The sequence below is a fragment of the Equus asinus genome, chromosome 1 (genome assembly GCF_041296235.1).
Source record: "Equus asinus isolate D_3611 breed Donkey chromosome 1, EquAss-T2T_v2, whole genome shotgun sequence".
NCBI classification, from domain to species: Eukaryota; Metazoa; Chordata; class Mammalia; order Perissodactyla; family Equidae; genus Equus; species Equus asinus.
The window spans coordinates 176,941,643-176,963,846 of NC_091790.1; the positions used below are offsets into that span (position 1 = coordinate 176,941,643).

Genomic DNA, 22,204 nt, shown 5'->3' on the forward strand with positions numbered 1-22,204 from the left:
GACAGCTCCGGGCGGCAGTGAGGCAAGCGCCGTCAGGCGCCAAAGTGGTTTTTTTTTTCTTTTTTTTTTTTTTTTTCCGCCGAAGCCGAGCGGGTGCTGCTAGCGGAGGCGCCATATTGGAAGGGACAAAACTCCGGCGACAGCGAGTGACACAAATAAACCCCTGGACCCCCTCGTTCCCCCAGCTCTAAGGGCCGCGATGTTGTACCTAGAGGACTATCTAGAAAGTGAGTGGGCGGCGCCGGCGGGGGCCGCCGGTGGGACCGGCGGGCGGGAGCGCGAGTGGACGGACAGGCGGGATGGCGGGAGGGAGGGGGAGGCGGGGGATGTTTCTTTCTCACGGTAACTGGCAGCCTCGCTGTGGGCCGCCGTCTCCCTCGACCCCCCCCGACGCACGCACGCACGCAGCGACGTAGGCGCGTCCGTTCGCCGTTGGCCCCGCCCCTCTGACGGACTCTCCCTTTGACAGTGATTGAGCAGCTTCCAATGGACCTGCGGGACCGCTTCACGGAGATGCGCGAGATGGACCTGCAGGTGCAGAGTAAGTCCGCGCGTGTGCCCTTGTTCGCCGCGCGCTCCGTGCCAGCCTGCCTTGCCGTCGACGCCTGAGCCTCTGCTGTTTGACTGTCGTCCCGCTCAATGGCTAGTGCAGAAGGAGTTGTCAAAAAGAACTGGCGATGATGAGCCTTGCATGTTCTTGCTAGCTTCCCTCGCTAGTTTTCTTTTGGCTTTTACAAGAGAAAGAAGCATTAGGGCACACGTGTTCCTTTCTTGAATTTAGGACTGTGCAATAAAAATTTCTATACCTTCATGGAGAATGTAGATGTATGTTTTAATGCACATCGGCATCAATGTTGAGAAGACTTTGACTTAAGACTTTATGTGTAGAACGTAGATTTGAGCGTTCATATTTTTGTTAAAGTTCATTCTATTCAAAATTTAAGAGCAGAAAACTCATAAAAGCACAGGTTGTGTGTAGTTCTTTAGAAACCCTGGTGAACTTGGAATGTCGGATTGGAAAAGTTACTCATTATATAATACATTCTCAATTGTCAACAGTGTGGTATTTTCTCAATCAAAAGGAGTAAGGGAAATAAGATTTTACCGTAAAGCTTTTTGTCTGCTGCAATAAAAATTTTGGCTTTTCTTCTCTCAGTGATAGCTTTGTAGTCCAGTGACTTTCTCCCAAAAATAACCTTGCTCTTTCGTAGAGCAGTATTTAGTTTATATGATCGTTTTTTTCTGTGAGGTTTCCTTAAAGAGTTTATGATTCAGAGAAGGTAAAAATCAGTACCTTTGGAGATGAGAAGGTAAATACTTACAGCAAAACTGCCCTTCAAAACAAGAAAAAGGTGCTGAGTACCAAATTTATGTACATCGTGCTCTGAAAGAACCTCACATACCTTCTCCCTTTGTGAAATGAATATAATATGGCTCCTCCAACTTGTAGAGATACTATATTAAAAATTAAGAGTGTGAAATGAAATTTATGATACAAAATTAAAGTGTGTAATCAAGTATATATTATTGGCTGTGTTACTCCTTTTGTTTGGAGAAATATAGGTATTGCTTAATTAAATAATATTAATGGCTGACCCTCATGGGGTTTATCCACAGATGATATTTCTTGATCCCATGTATTCCAGCTATGTTTAGGCCATAGCTAAAATGTTTCTTGTGCTGACAGGTTTTCTTAGAAAAGTAGCGGTGGAGGAAGATCTGGGTTTGGATGTGTGATGGAGAGGAAAGGACTATCATGGAAAGAGATGAGAGAACCAAACATTCCAGAGTGTAGGAGTCTTGAGGTAGATAAGAACCGTCCTTCCTACCCCCTGGCCTCTCTGGCCCCCCCACCACACACACTTCCAGACCCCTTATTCGTGCTTGTGCTTTTCTCAGCCTCCTGTCCATTTCATGTGGCGCATAATACAAGGTGGTGTGTGGTGGAAGCCACCTCCTTCGCCACCTCCTTCTATTCCATGGATTGTAGTCTGAAAGTCTGAATCATGTGTTTCTCTAGCTTGCTCACAAAATTCATTTTAACTTTAATGTAATTGACATGCTAAAGTAGTGTTTTCTACAGGATAAGCATAAATTTTGATGTTAGATAGATATGAGTTCATTTTAGGGCTTCACTAACTTCCTATTGCCCTTTATTACGTTCCCACTTCGGAGGGATTTTTATTGTCTGTGAAATGAGAATCATTTGAGGATTAAAAATAACACATATAAATTAGAACACATAGTACTTGATACAAAATACACATTCAACAAGAGGTAGCTGTTATTTTATACTTTATCATTAGAAATTTTAAAATCTCATCTAATGTGGACTTGATCATATAAATTTTAAAGTTGCATTTTTTAGCAAACATGGAATGAGGTAACTATTCTTGGCCCACTTCAGGAAAAGTTTATCTAGAATAAATAATATAATGTATTAAATGAATAAATGATTGTACCTACTACCTTCAGTCATGATACGTGATGATGGGGATGCTTAATGCCATAAAGCAAGAAGTTAAAATCTTTTTATCAATTTTTCGTATTAAAAGAAATGTGAGGATTCTCTAGTGGTACTTTCAATAGGAAATTGTTTTGGCACACTTGGCTGACTTAATACCGTTAGCTTTTGACCCCAAGGCTTGTGCTATTCAAAAACCATGATATAGAACCTATCTGTATTGTTGACTACTTTGACCATTGGAAGGAATTTTGAAGTGACAACAACACAAATAAACTGTCAGTAGGGGAAATTGCAGCCTTTTTTGCTAAGGCAATTAGGGCCTCATATATTTACATAATTAAAGCATGACGTATTTAAGTTATTCCTCAAGTCAAAGACTGTATATTGTCAGATGTTTTTCCTTTTCCTAAATCAAAGCATTTATGTTCAGTGTATGAATTTGACTATCTAAATATGAAATGTTTTTATTATGTTGTAGATGCAATGGATCAACTAGAACAGAGAGTCAGTGAATTCTTTATGAATGCAAAGAAAAATAAACCAGAATGGAGAGAAGAACAAATGGCATCCATCAAAAAAGTATGTTCACCACTCTGGATCATTTATCAGTAAATATGGGGGCCCTCTGAGAAAGATAATTTTCAAATTAAATAGTTTTCTGGGTATCAACATGAGGGAAAGTTATCAATGACTCTTTAGGATTTAAATAATTCATTGCATTTTAGAGCTCCAGGTATAGGAATTTTAATCACTAAAACATTTTGGTAATTTAAAACATTGTTTCAATAATAATGACTTTTATTAGAGAGTTACAGAACCATTAAAAACGTACATTTTTTCTTTTAATTTGTTTTATTCTAGTTATAGGTAATTAAAGTTGCCTTGTCTAGAGATATACTGTCCTCTGATTTTGGCCACAAACTGGGGTGAAAATAAGCAGACCTTGAGGCTTTTTTTAATATATATTTTTATTTAAATATATATTTTAATAACATAAATATATAAAAATATTTTTTTATGTATTTTTTATATATTTTATATATTGCTAGGTACCTAAGTTGGTGTAATGACAGAAGAACAGAATCTTCAGAGTTGAAAGAAACCTTAAAAAGTCTTTTAGTTTAAAACTCCAAATTTGTACATGAAATGAGCCTAAAAATACAGAATTCTTTGAGGTTTTGTTAGTTTTATATCTGTGAGTAATAATGGCTCCCCCACTCACAGCCTTCACAGAATTGTTCAAGGATCAACTGAGAAAGAAATTTGAAAACTATCAATTTAAGAGTAGTTGTGTTATTTATTTTACCACATGGGGGGAACATTATTTCTGTTAGGAGAAAAAAATTTCAAAATCTCTAATAAAATTGGTTCTGGCTTGGAGGATACCTGGAGGAGGCCCAGGTGTGTGAGGGTAGGCAACACATGTATACATCCCAAAGTCATTCATCAGTGCTTTAACCAATTAAGTGTTTGATGTAGTGCAGCTTGGATATACCCTGAAAAGTCTGGTACTTCTTGGAAATTCATAGAATCCTTTTTTTAAAAAAAAATAATTTGCTTTATACTGAGCAGAAATCTAAAGTCTAGGTTGAGTTGTATGAATTGATACCTAACTTAAAATGAGAGTTATGAAACAATTGGAAAATAGGGACGTGCATGTCAGAATCCTTTCAATAGTTGTACTTCTGTAAACAATTTTTAAAAATGGAGAGTGTGAATGTTCTTTAGAAATTAGATGAATCTTAATTGATATCTTTTTTTTTTTTAAAGAAAAGAGCTATTCATTAGCTCACGTAACTTTTACTCATATGGAGGCTAGATTTGGAATGGTGTTTATTTTTATTTATATCTTTTCTAGGAATTCTGAATGTCTTCCTTTAATTCTTGGCTGTTGTCCTTAATTTCTAATCTACCCCATCCCCACCCTATCCCTTACTGGGTTTTTATTGCTGATGTGGGATGACTGACAGTGACAACAAGGTATGATGATGAAAATGCAGTTATATGTCCTGGATACACATATTTTTAAATTATTAATTTATTCTTGAAATGCAAATGTTTTTCTTCAGGATTACTATAAAGCTTTGGAAGATGCAGATGAGAAGGTACAGTTGGCAAACCAGATATATGACTTGGTAAGTAAACTAATGTGCATGTTATGCCATAAGTACTTGACTTATGGATTATGTTTTAAATTTTGTTGGCTTAAATGTAGTAGGAATAACAGACTAAAACTGAGGTGTTGCTCTCTTTATCCCATTTACTTTGAGAGTTCGGTGTCTATTGTTTAGTTTCGTTGCGGAAGAGAGTCAGAGAGAGTCCACAGTGTTAGTTAATAGGTCAAGAACCTTACATTTTAGCCAAATCTGCATTGCTATAAGATTGTAGTTGATGTTAGGCTTTTTTTTTTTTTTTTTCTTGACAAGAATAGGTGTTTAAGTTTATTTTACTAATCCTTAGCTTCTTGAGGTAGTGTCTTTGCTTGCCTAAGTCATCCTGAGATTGTTTCTGTGGTAAAATGCACATAAGAGTCCTGTGTTGACCAGAGTTCTTGGTAGTCTGATTAAAAAGAAGAGGAGACTCATTTGAATCAGTGTTAATAGAGAGTACTCAACTATCTATTAAATGATATCAATAGATAGCGTGCAACAACTGGCTCCAGTGGCAAAGATGTCTGGGAAGCACTAGATTAAATAAACTTTAAAAAACGGTTCTTGTCATAGTAGCACTTCTTAAAGATTGAAATCACCAAGAAGACAGATTTACACAGTATTTCTCAAACTGGTATACTTATGGTGCTCTTTTTTATGTAAAGCATATTCTAAAATACATACTTTAAGAAATACTCATTTTGGTTTTGTCTCAAAGCAAGTTAAAGCTGAAAACAAATGCTCACTTTTGGTTTACTTTTGCATATAGATTTCATATCTTATTTTTATAGTCTTGTCTGGATATAATTTTATTACTGCACAAGTGCGTGCAAATATAAGTGTCATTGGCGAGCAAGACAAAGATCAAAGGTACATACCACATATGGTATGCAGTATAAGTGCTATACTAAACTAGAAAACATTTGTTATTTAATGCCATAGAAAATGTTTAATTCTTTTTATATGGTGAAAATATTTTAATGGCTATAATAGCCTAGGCTTTTTTGTTCGTAGAGTTATTCTAAAAACAATTTCATAAAAGATATTGCCTAAAGTGTGCTATATCTTGATTTACTGTGGAATGAAAACAACCAAAAAGTTCTTAATTGTTTTGGTCTTGAGTTATGTGTATAAACATGGAAAAAGACGTTTATATTTGAATCCAAGACTAATTTGTTTAATAACGTTCTTCTGTATATTTAATGACTGTATGTATCAATCTTTATTGAGAAACTACTTGCTTTTTAAATCATATAGCTCTTGGTTCTGATCTTTTGTTTATATTTTTTTACTTTACTGCTTTTTACACCTTTATTAAAAATACTTCATGCATTTGGAAAAAATATATCTAACGTAAATATATGCTTTTTAAGTATGTGTGCGTGGTGTGTGTATCCATCTGTTATTTATGAACCACACTGTTCATCCACTCTGTGCTTGGTATGATGGAGTTTTACCGGGGTATAATGGAGGAATAAAAACTAAATACTGTGTATGGCTTCTGTCCTCTAGGTGTCTGCAAACTAGGTGGGAGGACATGCCCACAGAGTAAAGTGAAGAGGCTATACAGAAACATGTAACAAATAAAGATTAATGCAGCTGAATATTAAGGGGTATCTGGTGAAAGACCAAACTAAATCCTGCAGAGTTAATGTTGATTTCTTAGAGGGTGTGTATGCATTTGTACAGAATTTATTGAGAGGCTCAGGGGCCTGGATTAGGTGTTGTATTGAGGGAAAAACATTTCACTCAGAGATAATGGATAAACATAGAATGAAAATAAAAATTAGTAAATTCTTTGAGGAAGATAGATTACTTAGGCTAGAGAGTAAAGTAGTAAAAGGTGATGTAATAAATTTAATAAAATGTAATAAATGTAATGAAAAGCAGGTGTCCATAATGGATCCATACAGATGTGAGTTCAGCCACTTCACGAACAGCAGAACTTTGGAAAAGTTATTTAATCCCACAGCCTGTTTTCTTATCTGTAAAAAAAAGTATTACTTTGTGCCTTAAGGGGAATTTGAATCTCTCTCTATTTATAGCCACACACACACCTCTGTAGAAAGAGAGAGATGTACATGTGTAGATCTGCCTATGTATGCACACAGTGCTCTTAGCTTGGCAGGTAGTAGGCCCTCACTCCATCTTATTTCTCTAACTGGAATTTTCTACTTTCCTGAAGCCATTGCTTCCCTTTCAGCTCTACCAAGTTAAACCTGTTTTTTCCCATTCCCTCTGTTTCTAGGACTGCCTTTTGTTTTTTCTTTACTCTTTTCCTCTCTTTTCCCTTCCCTTCCCTCCTTTCTCTTTCCCTCTCCTTCTCTTTGATGTGTTTTTCTTCTCCCCTCCTCCTCCCCTTCCTTCCCTTTTTAATACTCCACTGCTATTTCAGGTGACCATAATATTCTTAATATAAAAATCTATCTTCTTTGGGACTTAATGTTAATCACCTGTATTATCCTTTCACCTTTGTGGACGTTCTCAATCTCCTTTTTGGATATTGCTCATAATGGCTACTGTTCCTCAGGCTTCTGTCCTTGACCTACATTGTTTCTTACCCTATTCAAGTGGGTCTCACATAGAGGTAACTCTCTTCCCATTTTCTACCCCAGCTCCAGAGGCAGTAAGACCAAATGCCACATGGTGAAAAACTGTTCTATCAAATGCCAGTTTTACCTCCCTCATCCCCACACACACCACCCAAGTTGAAAAACATTCCTCCAGTATTTTTCCGTGTGTATTTTTAGCTTTAATGATTATATAATTATTCCTCAAGCTCAGACTTCTCTGAGTCTATTTGTCTTATCAGAGAATTCCTAGGCCCTGGAACTCAGTGTATTAAAACTTAACTCTTAGCCTCTCCTTATACTTCTTTCACTAACATCACTTATCATGAATAAATAATTATTCAAATGTTAAAGACAATTATGCACCCTCCTTGTGCTTGGTTGGTGTGTGGCACCATATTGCCAGAGCGGCTTGTGGTGTCAAACACTTTATACAAGTAATTGCAATCGAACATAAGGGAATTATTGACTTGTTCAGTAGGGAGGTCACTAAATGGATTTACTATCTCAAATTAGTTATGCTCCCTGAAATATCAACAGTAAACATCTGACTGAAAGTCTTTATAAATATTAAACAACAATTAATTTCCTGTAACATTTAACATTAGAATTAACATTAGAATGCTGCATGCTTCAGAGGTGAGTGGATGGGACATAGTATAAGTATAAAACTACAGTAATTTTTATTCATAGATCATTTGCCCGATCTTCTGTTTATATAATTCTACATATTGGGACAGTATAACTTTGATCCATTCAGTAAATATTTATAGATCAACTCTGAGCAGTCTCTGGTGCTGGATGGCCAGTAATGACACGGACAGGTAATGAATACAGGCAAACTATTAAATAAAGATCATTTTAGATTTTGATAAGTGCTCTGAAGGAAATAAACTTTGCAGAGAGAAGGGAAAAGAACGAATAACTAGGGGAGGCTGTTAAGAGTATAGTCAGGATGAGTGTAGTCTAAGAGATGACATTTGAGGTGGTACTTGGAAAATGAGAAAGAGCCAGCCAGGTAAAGAGCTTAAGGAAGAACATTTCAGACAGATGATGTACCAACTGCAAAATGTAAGGTGGAAAAGGGCTTCACAGGTTGAACCAGAAAAGAAGCCATTGTGGTTGATGCGTTGTGAGAGGAGGAGAGTGGTGTGAGAGGAGGCAGACAGGAGCAGGCACATACAGGGCCTTATAAGCCAATGGAGTAGTGAGTGTGAGTTTGATCCTGAAAGTAGTGGGAGGCCAGTGAAGGATTTTAAGCAGGGCAGTGAAATATCCCTTAGAGGAAGTTGTATGTGTGCCTTTGCTTAAACATATTACTATGCTAATTTCAAGTGAGCGTGTATTATTTTTACAGATTGTAATATACAATAATTTTGTATATAATTGTGTTTGATTTCTCCCCTCAGTGTTTTATACTGCATGGTATTTCGTTGTATTATTTTTCATTAAAATATTTTGAAGTCAGTAGTAAACTTTCTATTCCTATGACCAGCACTGTACCTCACTGTACCAGACTGCCTAAATATCCACAAGGGCAGAAATCTGTAGAATTAGTTCAGTAGAATAAACTGACGATTTATTTCAGTAGCTGTTTTAGTGAAATTTGACTGAAAGAAAAAATTTATCCTATTAAAATAATTTCCTCTAGAATCCTGATACTCATAGTCATTAAACATTTATTTGTGTTCCTCAGCCAGATGTCACTGTCATAAGGCCATATTAGATTACAATACCTAATAAAGTTGATTTATGTATACTCTGATAAAATTTGTGCTTTTAGTTAATGCTTGAATGATTTTAGCAGTCTCTTACAGTGCTCAATCCCCTTGAACTTCCTTCTTTTTTATATCCTAGCCTATTCCTGAGATGATTATATTTCAGGCCCGCATTTTAGCTGTAAATTTGAGAATTCTTCATCTGATACTCTAATTAAGGAAATATATTATGTGAGTTTGACCTTTTGATTTGTCTCCTATCTTTATTGTCTTTTGGAAAGATGATTAGATGTAGTTTATGTGCTCAGGCCTCGAGTATCTGACTCAGCCTAAAGATGGATCAAATTTTCATCTAGTTTAAATATAATTCAGAGATGTGAAGAATCATTTTCATGACTTGTCATCAGAGAAATAATTTGCCATCCTGGTTCTTTTTTCTTCCTCCAGTTTATTCTCCTTATTCACTATTACCAGATCTTTTCACAGATAGAAATTTATCTCTTATTGCTGTGAATTTCAAGTTAGAACCTGATAGACTGAGTGCTCATTCTGAAAGAGCAAGCTAGACATCTAAATTTTAGAATTTGACAGGCTTGGAAGCCATAAAATCATGTAGGAACTTTTAAAAAGCTATATTTAGTTCAGTTTGGGTCTATTAGTGACACATTTTAAAATTTGAATATGGGAAAACTAGGAGAGTCAAAAGGGAAAGAATAAAGGATTACAACTGTGCACAAATGTGAAAGGATGAGGATTTTTTGTTTGTTTCATGCAGAGGGGTCAGGTATGACTTAAATTTTTTTTTTTTTTCCCGAGGAAGATTAGCCCTGAGCTAACATCTGCCAATCCTCCTCTTTTTTCTGAGGAAGACTGGCCCTGAGCTAACATCCGTGCCCCTCTTCCTCTGCTTTATTTGTGGGACGCCTGCCACAGCGTGGCTTGCCATGCGGTGCCATGTCCGCACCCAGGATCTGAACCAGTGAACTCCCAGACGCCAAACGTGTGCACTTAACTGCTGTGCCACCAGGCCGGCCCCTTAAATATTTTTATGATCTTGAATTTGTTAACAAATAATGTTTACAGAATTTCTTTTGTGTCTAAGGAGGTCAGAAAAAAGATAATAGATTTAAACTTAAAGCAATTATGATTTGGGGTTGTGGGATGATAAAAAAACTTGTGGCTGGCATTTACTGACATTAATTGGGGAATAAATCAATTAGACTCTGTGGTCAGCCTTGTCTTAGGAATTGATGGTTAATGGAAAATCTCAATTGGATCAGTACCCTCGTTACTACTATAAATCACTTGTAATGAGTAGGTTGTTTGTGGAGGGGTGGAGTAATTTAGGTTTTTGCTTTGCGTGATACCTGTGGGGCCATTGTGGTGATCAGCTAGAATAAGTGCTTTACCTATTCAGAATCAAGTGGGTAGAGGAAATGCACTCGATAGGTTTCCGTCAAGGTCAATTCAGTTCTTGCTATGGCTGTTTAATACTGTTTAAGTATCCTGTCGCTTCATAGCTTAAGTTAAATCTTGTGGTCAACTTACTTTCCAGCTTCTAATTTGACTTAGTAAAGCAGTAGTGAATCTAAGAAAAACAGTTCTCATTGCCTAATAATTGCTTATAATATTGATCAGTTCATAATCCTTTTTACATACCAGGAAGTGAAAATGCTTGGAAGTTCTGTTACAAAGCTTCCCACCACAATGTGATTAAGACTTTTCTGTCTTTGTGTATTTTAATTATGCATTTGGGTTTTAGAGTTATTAATTCTTTGGGACCCATTGCTTTTTCCGAGCTATCTAGCATTGGAAACTCCATCATTATTTTCTGTGCTCTCAGGTGTGATAAACCTTATCAGTACTATCTTTACTGCAGTGAAGCAATTCTGAAATGCAGGGGTGGAGTGAATTAGGGGAAGGTGTCTGGTGTCTTCATCTCACCCCCCCCCCCAACAGAGATTCTAACACTCTTCCTGTCTATATTATATGTACCTAAAACAGGCCTCACCATACTTTGCTTTCTTTTTCTCTGAGAATGCTGTTTGTCTTCCTGATTCTATGTTTTTAAATTATTACTCCTTCTTTCCGTCTATTTGAAGACAATCCATTCTTCACCCTTTAACTCAATCATGCCTCCTTTGTGTCTGCCACAGCCCAGTATTATACTTTTTCTTTCTGTGCCACTTCTGACCCTTTTCAACTGTTGCTCATGTGTTACATCTAGGGTATATATTGTTTTAAAGCTTCGTTATGTTAAACATCTTATATAAATCTTGATTTTTCAGTTAAATTCTAATTCCTATGAAGGTGAGGATTCTCTCTCATTCTTTGTGTATCTTCCATTTAACCCAGCCCCAAGCACATAATAGGAACTCAATATTTATTAGTAATATAATTGTAGATAAGAAAGGTGATGTGGAGGATTTTCATTGCATTAAATTGTCTTGGAAGTTAAAAAGGAGTATTTTTTCTGATTTCCCTTGAGATTAAATTTTGACAATGTAAGAGATTCTTGAATAACTGAGGTCTGTGTTCACACTTTATTATTGGAAGGGAGGTTCCATTAAAGGATGCTCAATTACCTGCAGGTTCTTTGAATAGGAGCCAGTGTCCACAATGTGTAACCTTATAGGATTTTAAATTTGTAATTACACCTTCTGCCAAGCTTTGACAAATAACTTGTGTGTGAAGATGGAGGGAAAATTGAGCTTTAACTTATTGAAAAATCACAAACAAACACCCCAGTGGTTGCTGTTAATATACAAAATACAAATCATAAGACAATATTCCTTTTTTTTTAATTTAAATTATATTTCTCTGAGTTAAAAAACAATTACAGAAGTTCAGAGGGCAATGTTAGGTACAAATGATAAGCACAATTTATTACAAATATATCAGTGTTAAATCTCATTTCTGTAATTTCACTTATGAAATAGAGACAGTAATAACCTATCTCAAAAGATCAGAGTGAGGGCTAGAAAAGATAGACGATGTAAGGCACCAAGTGCATTACCTGGCATCTAACACACACAAATTGGCTTTGGCTACTTTTCTCCCCTTCTCCTTTATTTTAGATACACATTATTTAATTGAAAGTCTTATTTAATTTTTTTACCCTCATGCTGTGTGATAAACATTTTGATATTTGTAAGAAAGTTACTCTTAATTATAACAGTGATCCACTGGGAAACCAGAGTTTGAAAAGAGCTGCTGTCGATAATATAACATGAATATTTTTCAAAGATTTCGTGTTTTTTGGTTTTACTTCAAAGTAGCAAATTAGAAAAAGTATTGAACAAATCTTTAATATTAACCTTAGAAAATACATTAAGACTCATTGCTAGTTTGAGGTGTCCTGTAATTTTCTGAAAGCAGTCAAAAGATGTCTAGGTGAATGAGAAAAAAATTTTTTGCCATCTTTACAAGGGCAGTAGTGTTACAATAAAACATTTTAACTAGGCTCTTTAGGGAATGGAGTTTTCTGGCTAAAATCCCCTTTTGTTTCAACCGTTTACATAAATGTTTACAAGTATAATGGTCCACTTTCCTGCCTTAGAGAAATGTATGTATAGACTATAGTAGCCTCTTTGTTTGTGGACTGAAGATCTTTCACTCCTCATTCTAAATAACACTTATTACGGTATGGCAGTGTGGCTGGCCTTGTTATAAGTAGGAGGAGATTAGGCTGAAAGTAATCCCGCACTATGAAAAGTTCCCAGCCCTGCTGCACCCCCTCCCCACCTCAAATCCCTCACGTCAGTTTTGCTTTAGTTTTCATATCTCACTGCTTCCGGACATCTCCTAACAAATTGTGATTCTGGTTTCTTAAAACTTAAAATTTGTTAAAGGTGACTTGGGAGATTATTTAACCTAGCACCCTCATTTGATAGATTAAAAACCTGAGGTGTAGGTTAATTGACTTGCTCGAGGATACAAAGAAGTTTCACTAAAAGAAACAAAGATTTAGGTTTCCTCGTTAAACTGACACTTTAATAGTGTCCCAAATTTTGGTGGTTATCTTTGATCTTCTTTGAAACAGGTAGATCGACACTTGAGAAAGCTGGATCAGGAACTGGCTAAGTTTAAAATGGAGCTGGAAGCTGATAATGCTGGAATTACAGAAATATTAGAGAGGCGTAAGTAAAATTTACAGTTTTCCATCAATGTTGGACAGTACATATGCAAACACTGAGGAGACACTTGTCCCACAGAGAATTCTCAGATGCTGTACTAGGTGGATGGTGGTGACTGGGTTGGATAGCTTGGACCCCAGCAATTGGAACTAAGAGAGATAATCAAGACATTCCACTTACTCTTTATGAAAATAACATATTAAGTCATTCCATTATTAAATATGCCTTTGTGCTAGTAAGGTTAATGATAAGAACAAAGAGTTAAAGAAATGCAACTATCTAGAAACAAGCTAACCATCTGTCATTAAAGATATTGACTTTGCCCTGTCTATTTACACACTGAAGCTTTGTGGAAGGTTATTTATTCTTCTTAAGAGCTGCCTCAAGGCTTTTCCTCAACTGTATTCCTAAGAAAGATTTTCATTGGTTCCACAGCACATCCTCTTTTTCTCAAAGAAGTGTTTCTTAAGCTTTCCCTTATCAGCAAGGAGCCATTCTAATATTTCTTTGCAAGCCTTGATTTGATATCCTGCTATAATTTATCCTTATCACTTCTTGGATTTAACTCGGGAGACTTCCCAAAATGGAGACATGAGCTCTGTTTCTTTAACCCATTTAGCATCTCTTCCAACCTAAATAGGTTATGTCCATAAAAGTAGATAGTGTGGTGCTAAGCCCAGAGTAGGCACTCACTCAACGTTAGTTGAACCAAATCAGTATTATGGCTGATTTCTCCTCAAATTTAATTAAAGGTTCCAACATGTTTTTTTTCGCTTGGTGCATTTAAACAGCAAGAACATGTACCTATTTCTACACACAGATGAAAGGTTTCTATAGAGTGTGTTAGGTTATGTATCTCTGTTTATGTACTCACTAGAAGTCAACTAGAGAAGCAACCAGGGACAAATCTATCTTGGTATCCATAGTTGCATTTTTGTATTCAAAAGTATATCCAGCACTTTAGATGATCATCTAATTTATTTGTTATACTTCTATTCTGGGGGAACCCTATTTGAGAATAATAAGTATTTTGAGACAAAATAAAATATTCTATAGCTGCTTTGATTTTTTTGAAATGCTGATAATAGCTGTAACAATTCATGCCTATTCAGTACTGCAGGAAGGTTAATGAAGCATCCTCTGTAAGGACACAGACATATGAACCTAAATCGGATCAAGTTATAAAAACTGCTCTACCCTGGGCCCTGCCATAATTTCATCTCAAGGGATCAAGATAAACCCATAAAATTTCTTTAAAAGTATTTTAAAGTTTCATGGTAGAGGTTCTATTTCTCACTTTTCACAAGCAAAATCCCTGCCTTCTTTTAGGAAGTCTTTACTATCCTATGTCATTTTAATGACTAGAGAATTTTCTTTCATGTAGTAATGTCCCATCACTTAATACTTTAGGATCTCCCATTAAAAGGTTCTAACTCAGCAGAAGTAGGTTGAGTTTTTGAGATCTTATCAGTAATGGACTTAAAATATCCGTTCATCCACTTACGTGGTACCCACTGGCATGAATTCCCTAATTAGACATTAGCATACCTTCAGCCCTTTTGTACTTAAGGTGAATATTGAGAAATGGATTACTTACTGTTTAGAGAAAGGATGAAATTGGCTCAGGGTGCAGTTGGCAGTGAACCCTCTAACATGTCTGGCTAAAATGATACAGGCATATGCATCAGAACTTGCCAGTCCTCTGCTGGGTGAGGGTACACAGTGCCTATAGTTGGTTGACATGTAAGTTTCTGTGGTGACTTTTAATGGTGGTGTATCTCTGTGCCTCTCTGTTTTAGGGTCTTTGGAATTAGATACTCCTTCACAGCCAGTGAACAATCACCATGCTCATTCACATACTCCAGTGGAAAGTAAGTTTGGTTTAGTGCAGCTAAAACTTTAAATACAATTAAAACTTATTGTATTAACTATATATTTTCTTTTATTAGCCTTACACAACACATTGCTTTACACATTGAGAAGCAAATATCCTTCCCTTGCTTTCATTTTGTGAGATATACTTTTTATTGCAATTACTGGCAGGCTTATCTTCTTCATCTGGGAGAAGCATATTTGATTTGGGATTAGTCTGTTTTCCCTGGAATGCATAGGGGAAGAGTGTATGGTACTAATAGCAACATTTATTCCATACACACAGATAAGTGATTCTCTCTAGAGAGTGTTATAACCAAGCCAAATAGTCAACTACTTGATGGTGAACTCTGTCTTTTTTTATCTACTTCTCCAGTGCTTAGACAACTGTTGGCATATAATAAAGTTTCAAATGATTGGTGAGTTATTGAGTAAGTGAATCCCTAGTCAGATGGCTGGCTTGCTAGATGACTGTATTGGTGCATATTTTGACAAATCAATTGGATATGAAAGAATTTTTGATTGAAAACTATTCTCGATTGTAGATTATGTTTTGAAAACAGAATTCCCCTTGTATTATATTTGAAACCATAGTGCATCATGGGTTATTTTCAGTACTTGCTCCTGAAGTTTTTTTTAAATATTTAAGCAGTCTGCTCCTAAAAAACATGTGACACAGAGTTCTTTTTGTCCTGTCTTCTAAGAAAACATAATGTTCTGTATTCCATGAGGAACTCAGATCATAACTATACTGGTTTATAACTGGATGGAAGTATTATGCCTTGTCTGTAGGTCTCTGAAGTTTAAAAATACGTGAATTCTTTATTTATATTCAGAAAGGAAATATAATCCAACATCTCACCATACGACAACAGATCATATCCCTGAAAAGAAGTTTAAATCTGAAGCTCTTCTGTCTACCCTTACGTCAGACGCCTCAAAGGAGAATACACTAGGTAAGTTTAGTATCTTAAATATGACTGCTTGCTTCTTCTGTTTGTGTTAAAATGAGGGGAAATGAAAGCATTCAGGATTAATGAATCACACAAATTCTTTTTCTGGTTAAAGTCTATGTATGGAGGAAGAAGAAAAATGAAAAACGTGACATGAAAATTTTATAGTGATAATGAAAATTTAAATTTCATGATTATACCTCTGTTGGGAAATAAGGTATTTTAAACTCACTGACATTATGTTCTTTCCAACCATTTTTATTTCTTCTTTAATTCTACACAGGTTGTCGAAATAATAATTCCACGGCCTCTTCCAACAATGCTTACAATGTGAATTCGTCCCAACCTCTGGCATCCTATAATATTGGCTCATTATCTTCAGGAACTGGTGCAGGGGCAATTACCATGGCAGCAGCTCAAGCAGTTCAAGCGACAGCTCAGGTAAAAAGGAAAAGTTTTGGAAATAGAATGTTACATTTTGTCTAAATCATTGGCCAACTCTAATAGAAACAACTAGATTTGAACAAAAGAATTTTCTTACATACAAAGTTTCATTTTTAAATCACAGTTTTATGATACCCAACATTTTATTTAATGAAATGAATATGCAGAAATTACCTGATTGACAATGAAACGTAAAAAATAAATTCATAAGTGGCCTGCGAATCCCTTCTTGTGATAATTGCTTATGATGCCCCTGTACTTGACTAAAAGCCCTAGTACCTGCTGGGACAATACTTCATCCTCTCCACCTGTTCCAGAGCAGTCTCTGTAACCTCAGAACTCAGGTTGCCTTGAGTTTGTTCACTTCTGTACAATTTATCTATATTCCAAATTAAGTTGCCCATCCTATAGTTAGTTCATAACTGTGTAAAACCTGATTTTAAATCTTTATAGCTTCAATTACAATGATGAAAATAATAGTTTAAACAAAATAATATTGGATAAATCAAAATAACGCTGTAACTAGTAAGACTTGAAAATCTCTATATATTGATGTATATTAATAGTATCAATGAATGTCTGTTTAAGATGAAAGAGGGACGAAGAACATCAAGTTTAAAAGCCAGTTATGAAGCATTTAAGAATAATGACTTTCAGCTGGGAAAAGAATTTTCAATGCCCAGGGAAACAGCTGGCTATTCATCATCTTCAGCACTCATGACTACGTTAACACAGAATGCCAGTTCGTCAGCAGCCGACTCACGGAGTGGGAGAAAGAGCAAGTGAGTCTCATTGTTACAGTAGCCTGCACCTTACTGAGTATGGTCTACCTGGCATCCAGCTGGGCTTCCATATATTAAACAAAAGCAGCTTATAATGGATCAGGGTGAACTTTGGGCAGGTGCAAAGACGTGACATTTTCATTCACACTGCCATTCTTTGAAGGGGTAAAGTCTTTAAAAAGTGTTAAGAGTCTTTACACTTTTAAAGACTCTTTAACTTAGATTAAATTAGATTTGTTAATAAATTGCTTCTGTTTACTTTCTTTTGTTCATTGCAATAAGCCATTTTATGGAACTTTTTTCACTTATAACCCATGTATTTATAAGTCATGTATTTCAAGGTAAATTAATGCATAAAATACAAATTACATCCTGGGAATTTTTTTAAAATAAGATTCTTCATTTTGATTAAGAGCAAGTTGTCTTAATGGTCTCATGTCCCAAAAATTGAAATTATGGAAATTTTGAATATGACACTTTTAGGATGATTTTATGAACTTTAAAAATGGAAACTTAACAGCATTTGGCACCATGTCTCCCAGATATCTGCATCTGCTAGGTGTTTATACATAATGAAAGCTCAAATGCTAGGCCAAAAGAATTAATTACCTAGTAATTGTATTATAATTTATTTTTTAATGTATTGTATTTTCTCTAAGTAAATCCCTCAAAGAATGATCAGTGTAAAGTTATCACAAAAGTGCTAAATATCTTAAAACTTAATTCATCTTAATGACTCAAATTTATTGTAACTGCTGATGATAAATTTCTGTATTTTAAAAATTCATTAGTGTATTTTAAAATTGTGAATTTTAACACTCTGTTTCCTGTCCTACATTGGTAAGTGTTCACATGTCGCTTGATGGTCATGATAATTTTCACCAAATGCTTGTGTGTATTTGTGTTTTAGATTTTGATGAAGGGTATTCACTTTGCTTGAAAATATACAGAATGTCTGTAAGGTAGCCATGACTAATATTAATTCTTAAAAGTACTACCTGTAATTTATGTCAGGGTAAGTAGTGACTGATTAGAAAATTATTTTAAAAACCTTGAAATATTTTGAAAGAATTTTCTTTAAACACCTTTATTCTGCAGAAAACAAAAAATCTCAAACAAAAACCATTATGAAAAATGTTACTCTTTGTTGCTCTAAACAATTGTGTTTTCAAATCTGTTTATCTGATTTCTTCAACTTAGTGTTAAACATTACTTTATACATTTGATGTCATTTCATTTCTTACCACTTATTCAGGAGGTGTTCTCAGGTAGCTTCTTCTGGATCCTAAGCAATAAAACTGGTACTGTCATTTCAGAAACAACAACAAGTCTTCAAGCCAGCAATCATCGTCTTCCTCCTCCTCCTCCTCCTTATCGTCGTGTTCTTCATCATCAACTGTTGTACAAGAAATTTCTCAACAAACAACAGTAGTACCAGAATCTGATTCAAACAGTCAAGTTGATTGGACCTATGACCCAAATGAACCACGGTATTGCATTTGTAATCAGGTAAGAGTCTGGGATATGTCTATAAAAGCATAATCTGAATAAACTGGGAAAAAGAGAACTATTTCATTTTTTTAAGTGCTCTTTTTGCTCCACTTAAAAATACCCTTGCTTTTTGGTATATCTTCTCCTGATTCTTATAAAAATGACACGTTTGCTATAAATATAAAGAGTATAAAGAAACATGAGGTCACCCATACTATCAGCCCTCAGGTATAACCTGCAGTTAAACATTTTGGTGTGCCACTACTGCGCACCCCACATTCATATTGTCTTAGTCAGCTCAGGCTGCCGTAACAAAATATCACAGACTGGGTGGTTTAAACAACAGAAATTTATTTTCTCACAGTTCTGGAGGTTGGGTAGTCCAGGATGAATGTGCTGACTGATTCTGTTCCTGGTGAGGGCTCTCTTCCTGGCTTGCAGTTAGCTGCCTTTTTGCTGTGTCCTCACATGGTGGAGAGAGAGCTCTGCGATCTCTTCCTCTTTTAAGGGCACCGGCCCTGCAGGATTAGGACTCCATCTTTATGGGCTCATTAACCTCTGTCACCCCCTCACAGGTGCTGGCTCCAAATGCAGTCACATTGGGGGTTAGGACTTTAACAAATGAATTTGGGAGAGGGACACTAATATTCAGTCCAAAGCACATATGCACACACATATGTACACCGTGTGCATGTGTGTGTATATGAATTTGACAGTTGGAGTCATGGTGTATTCTTTTATATAACTGGCTTTTTTCACTAAATCATGTATACCGAACATGATTTTTCTTTAAGGTCATTTTTTGCCTCCCACAGTTAATCTATTATACTGTGTACTGTAATTTATTTCACCAATATTTAGCTATAGATTATTTTAGTGGTTTTCATGTTTTGAAATTACAGATAACATTATGATAAGCATTTTTTTTATGTAATCTATTTCATACATCTAATTTTTAGGATATTCCTTTAGAAATAAAATTAGGTTGTAAATACTGGTAAAGGCTACTAAACTATCTTCTAAAATTTATTACCAAAAATTGATGAGCGTACCTGTTTTCTAAACCCTGTCCAACGCTGGATATTATTCTCTCTTCAAAGCCATGTACCATGGGGCTAGCCCCATGGCCTAGTGGTTAAGTTCAATGGCCTCCGCTCTGGTGGCCTGGGTTCAGTTCCTGGGCGTGGACCTATACCACTCATCAGTGGCTATGCTGTGGCTGCAACCCACATAGAAAATAGAGGAAGATTGGCAACAGATGTTAGCTCAGGGCGAATCTTCCTCAGCAGAAAGAAAAAACAAACAAACAAAAACTATGTACCAGTTTGATAGTTTTGTATCAAAACTAGTACTGATACTGGACCATTTGCGCTAGTACTGATACTGGACCTGTTTGGCCATTTTGGTATCTTTTATGAATTGACTGTTAATGATGTTGGCTGATTTTCCTATCATTTATGTCGTGTACATTATAAATATTTTGCTTGGTTTAGTTTTTTTTAATGCTAAAATTCCAATTTTATGTAGTAGTGACTGTCAGTGTTTTTCTTTGTGAAGTCGGCCATGGATTGAATGCTTAGGAAGGCCTCTTCCCCTTTTCCTCTCATAAGCGTGTATTGTTTCTTCTAATTTTTACATGATTTTGTCTAGCTCTTGATATGCTTCAGTTTCTTCACATTTAAATCTCTAATCTGTCTGTCATTTATTGTGCTTAGTGGTGTGAATTGCCAATCTAATTTTTAAGAATTTGCCATTTAATGGGGCTGGCCCCGTGGCCGAGTGGTTAAGTTTGTGTTCTCTGCTTCAGCGGCCTGGGGTTTCGCCGGTTCGAATCCTGGGCGCAGACATGGCACCGCTCATCAGGCCATGCTGAGGTGGTGTCCCACATGCTGAAACTGGAAGGACCCACAACTGAAAATACCCAACTGTGTACCAGGGGGCTTTGGGGAGAAAAAGGAAAAATAAAATCTTTAAAAAGAAAAACTGAATTTGCCATTTAAGAGTCTACTAGTTGTTCTACTGTCACCTGATAAACCTTTTTCAATATCAATGATTAAGAAGAGAATATCCTGACAATAAAAGTAGATTACCCACAAAAGAGCAAAATCAGATTCACCCAAAATTTCCCCACTATAACACTAAAAACTAGAAGTTGATGGAATGTGTCTGTAGAGCTTTGAGGAAGAAATCTGAGTTTCCCCCAAAAGTTTCAAATGCATAGAACTATATACAGATGTTTTTACTCATGCAGAGAATCAGAAAATATGCCATCTGGTTAACCTGTCTGAAAAATTATTCAGTCCCTTGAGAACTTAAATGAATTAAAAAATTGCAAGTTGTGGTACAAATTGCTGGTGGTAAACAGCAAAAAGAAAAATGAGAAAGGACATATAATAAATAGGTAATAAACTTAGAAGTTTCAACGAAATGGACTATTGACTGCAAAAATATAAATGACCTAACAGGACCCAAGAAAAAGTAAAAACTTTAAGTAGGAAAATAACCAAGAAAGAAACTTAAAATTTTTGCAAAAGGAACCACCCACAAAGGTGCCTCTGTGAGGGGGTTTACAGGGCCAGTTCTTTCAGACTTTCAAAGAGCACACAGTTTCTGTGTGTCTCTTGCTGCGCCCCTGCCCAAAAAAGTCTTTTAGAAGAAAACTATAAAGTTTATAAAACTATATACCCTGTTTCTTAATGCAATTGTATATTCAATGTATTTTCCTTTATTTTCTAACAGTATCATAAACAATTAATTTGGATTTAGATGCTTGTTATATGTCGTAATAAAAATATTTAATTTTCTTTTAACTAGGTATCCTATGGTGAGATGGTGGGCTGTGATAACCAAGATGTGAGTATTAAGTTTTTCTATTTAGGAATGAAAAAAATCAGACATTATTATTACTTGAATATTTTTCTTATTCACTGTCTCTCAGTCTAAGAAAATATGTATACAGTTATGTTGATTATGTTATATTAATGCTAGAATATTCCTCTCCAAAATAGGGTAGTGTTCTTTGTGTTCCCTATTTTAACTTTTAAAGCTAATTTTATGGTTTTGAGTGCAGATTATATTTCTCAAAAGGTGTTATGTTGTATGAAAATTAAAAATACCCTCTTCCTGCTTTGCTAAAGAGTCTTGTGTTTACTAGAGTCCAGTTCACTTATCACAATGAAGAATTGGAACTTTAAAACAATACATTCTTTCCGGAATAATGATGCTCAGGTGAAGGGTGGGAATGTTGAGGATCTACTGTGAGATTCTTTCCCTCCCGTCAGTGTAGTATTTCCTGCTGTACTCTGCAGCGGTCTGCTGATAAGAGCCACTTCTGATAGAAAAAATAAAGGAGATTTGAAAGAAATTAATTCCTGTTTCTGTTTTATGAAGCTTAATTTTGGCTGGAGATCTGTTTTTAGTGAATGTTGAGAATATTTTTGTCCAGTCGTTTTCACTCCCTCCTTGCTTTCATATAGCTCCACCCCCTGTTGTCTGTCTTTTACTCCAGAGCAGTAATAGAGCCCTGAGTTCTTTAGAAGTACTCAGAATCCTAAGGTTAATACTGAGAGTTTTAAATTTTTGAAACAATCTGAAGATTGAGAAGAGTTGGCTTGGTGCATT

General features: G+C 35.8%; 1 protein-coding gene and 1 long non-coding RNA gene across 5 annotated transcripts in view; one reads left to right on the forward strand and one right to left on the reverse strand.

The window, feature by feature from the left end:
* Positions 1-22,204, forward strand: part of ING3 (inhibitor of growth family member 3) — a 25,454-nt gene continuing 3,250 nt past the window's right edge. Inside the window, exons 1-11 of one of the 4 annotated variants that reach the window (XM_014839127.3) lie at positions 1-227; positions 470-541; positions 2,946-3,046; positions 4,537-4,602; positions 12,948-13,044; positions 14,841-14,912; positions 15,750-15,869; positions 16,150-16,307; positions 16,899-17,092; positions 18,409-18,601; positions 21,398-21,436. In XM_014839127.3, the coding sequence (XP_014694613.1) occupies positions 200-227; positions 470-541; positions 2,946-3,046; positions 4,537-4,602; positions 12,948-13,044; positions 14,841-14,912; positions 15,750-15,869; positions 16,150-16,307; positions 16,899-17,092; positions 18,409-18,601; positions 21,398-21,436 (1,140 nt within the window). In that variant the 5' untranslated portion in view covers positions 1-199. Of the gene's footprint in view, positions 228-469; positions 542-1,692; positions 1,806-2,945; positions 3,047-4,536; positions 4,603-6,129; positions 8,952-12,947; positions 13,045-14,840; positions 14,913-15,749; positions 15,870-16,149; positions 16,308-16,898; positions 17,093-18,408; positions 18,602-21,397; positions 21,437-22,204 lie in introns of those variants that run through there. The other 3 variants (XM_014839134.3, XR_011504134.1, XM_014839147.3) reach the window with 3 other exon arrangements.
* The window catches only part of LOC139045555 (uncharacterized), an 18,561-nt gene continuing 12,520 nt past the window's right edge, over positions 16,164-22,204 (reverse strand). Inside the window, exons 2-3 of the long non-coding RNA XR_011504136.1 lie at positions 18,337-18,488; positions 16,164-16,302 (exon numbers count right to left, since the gene is read on the reverse strand). This is a non-coding gene — a long non-coding RNA (uncharacterized lncRNA). The remainder of the gene's footprint in view (positions 16,303-18,336; positions 18,489-22,204) is intronic.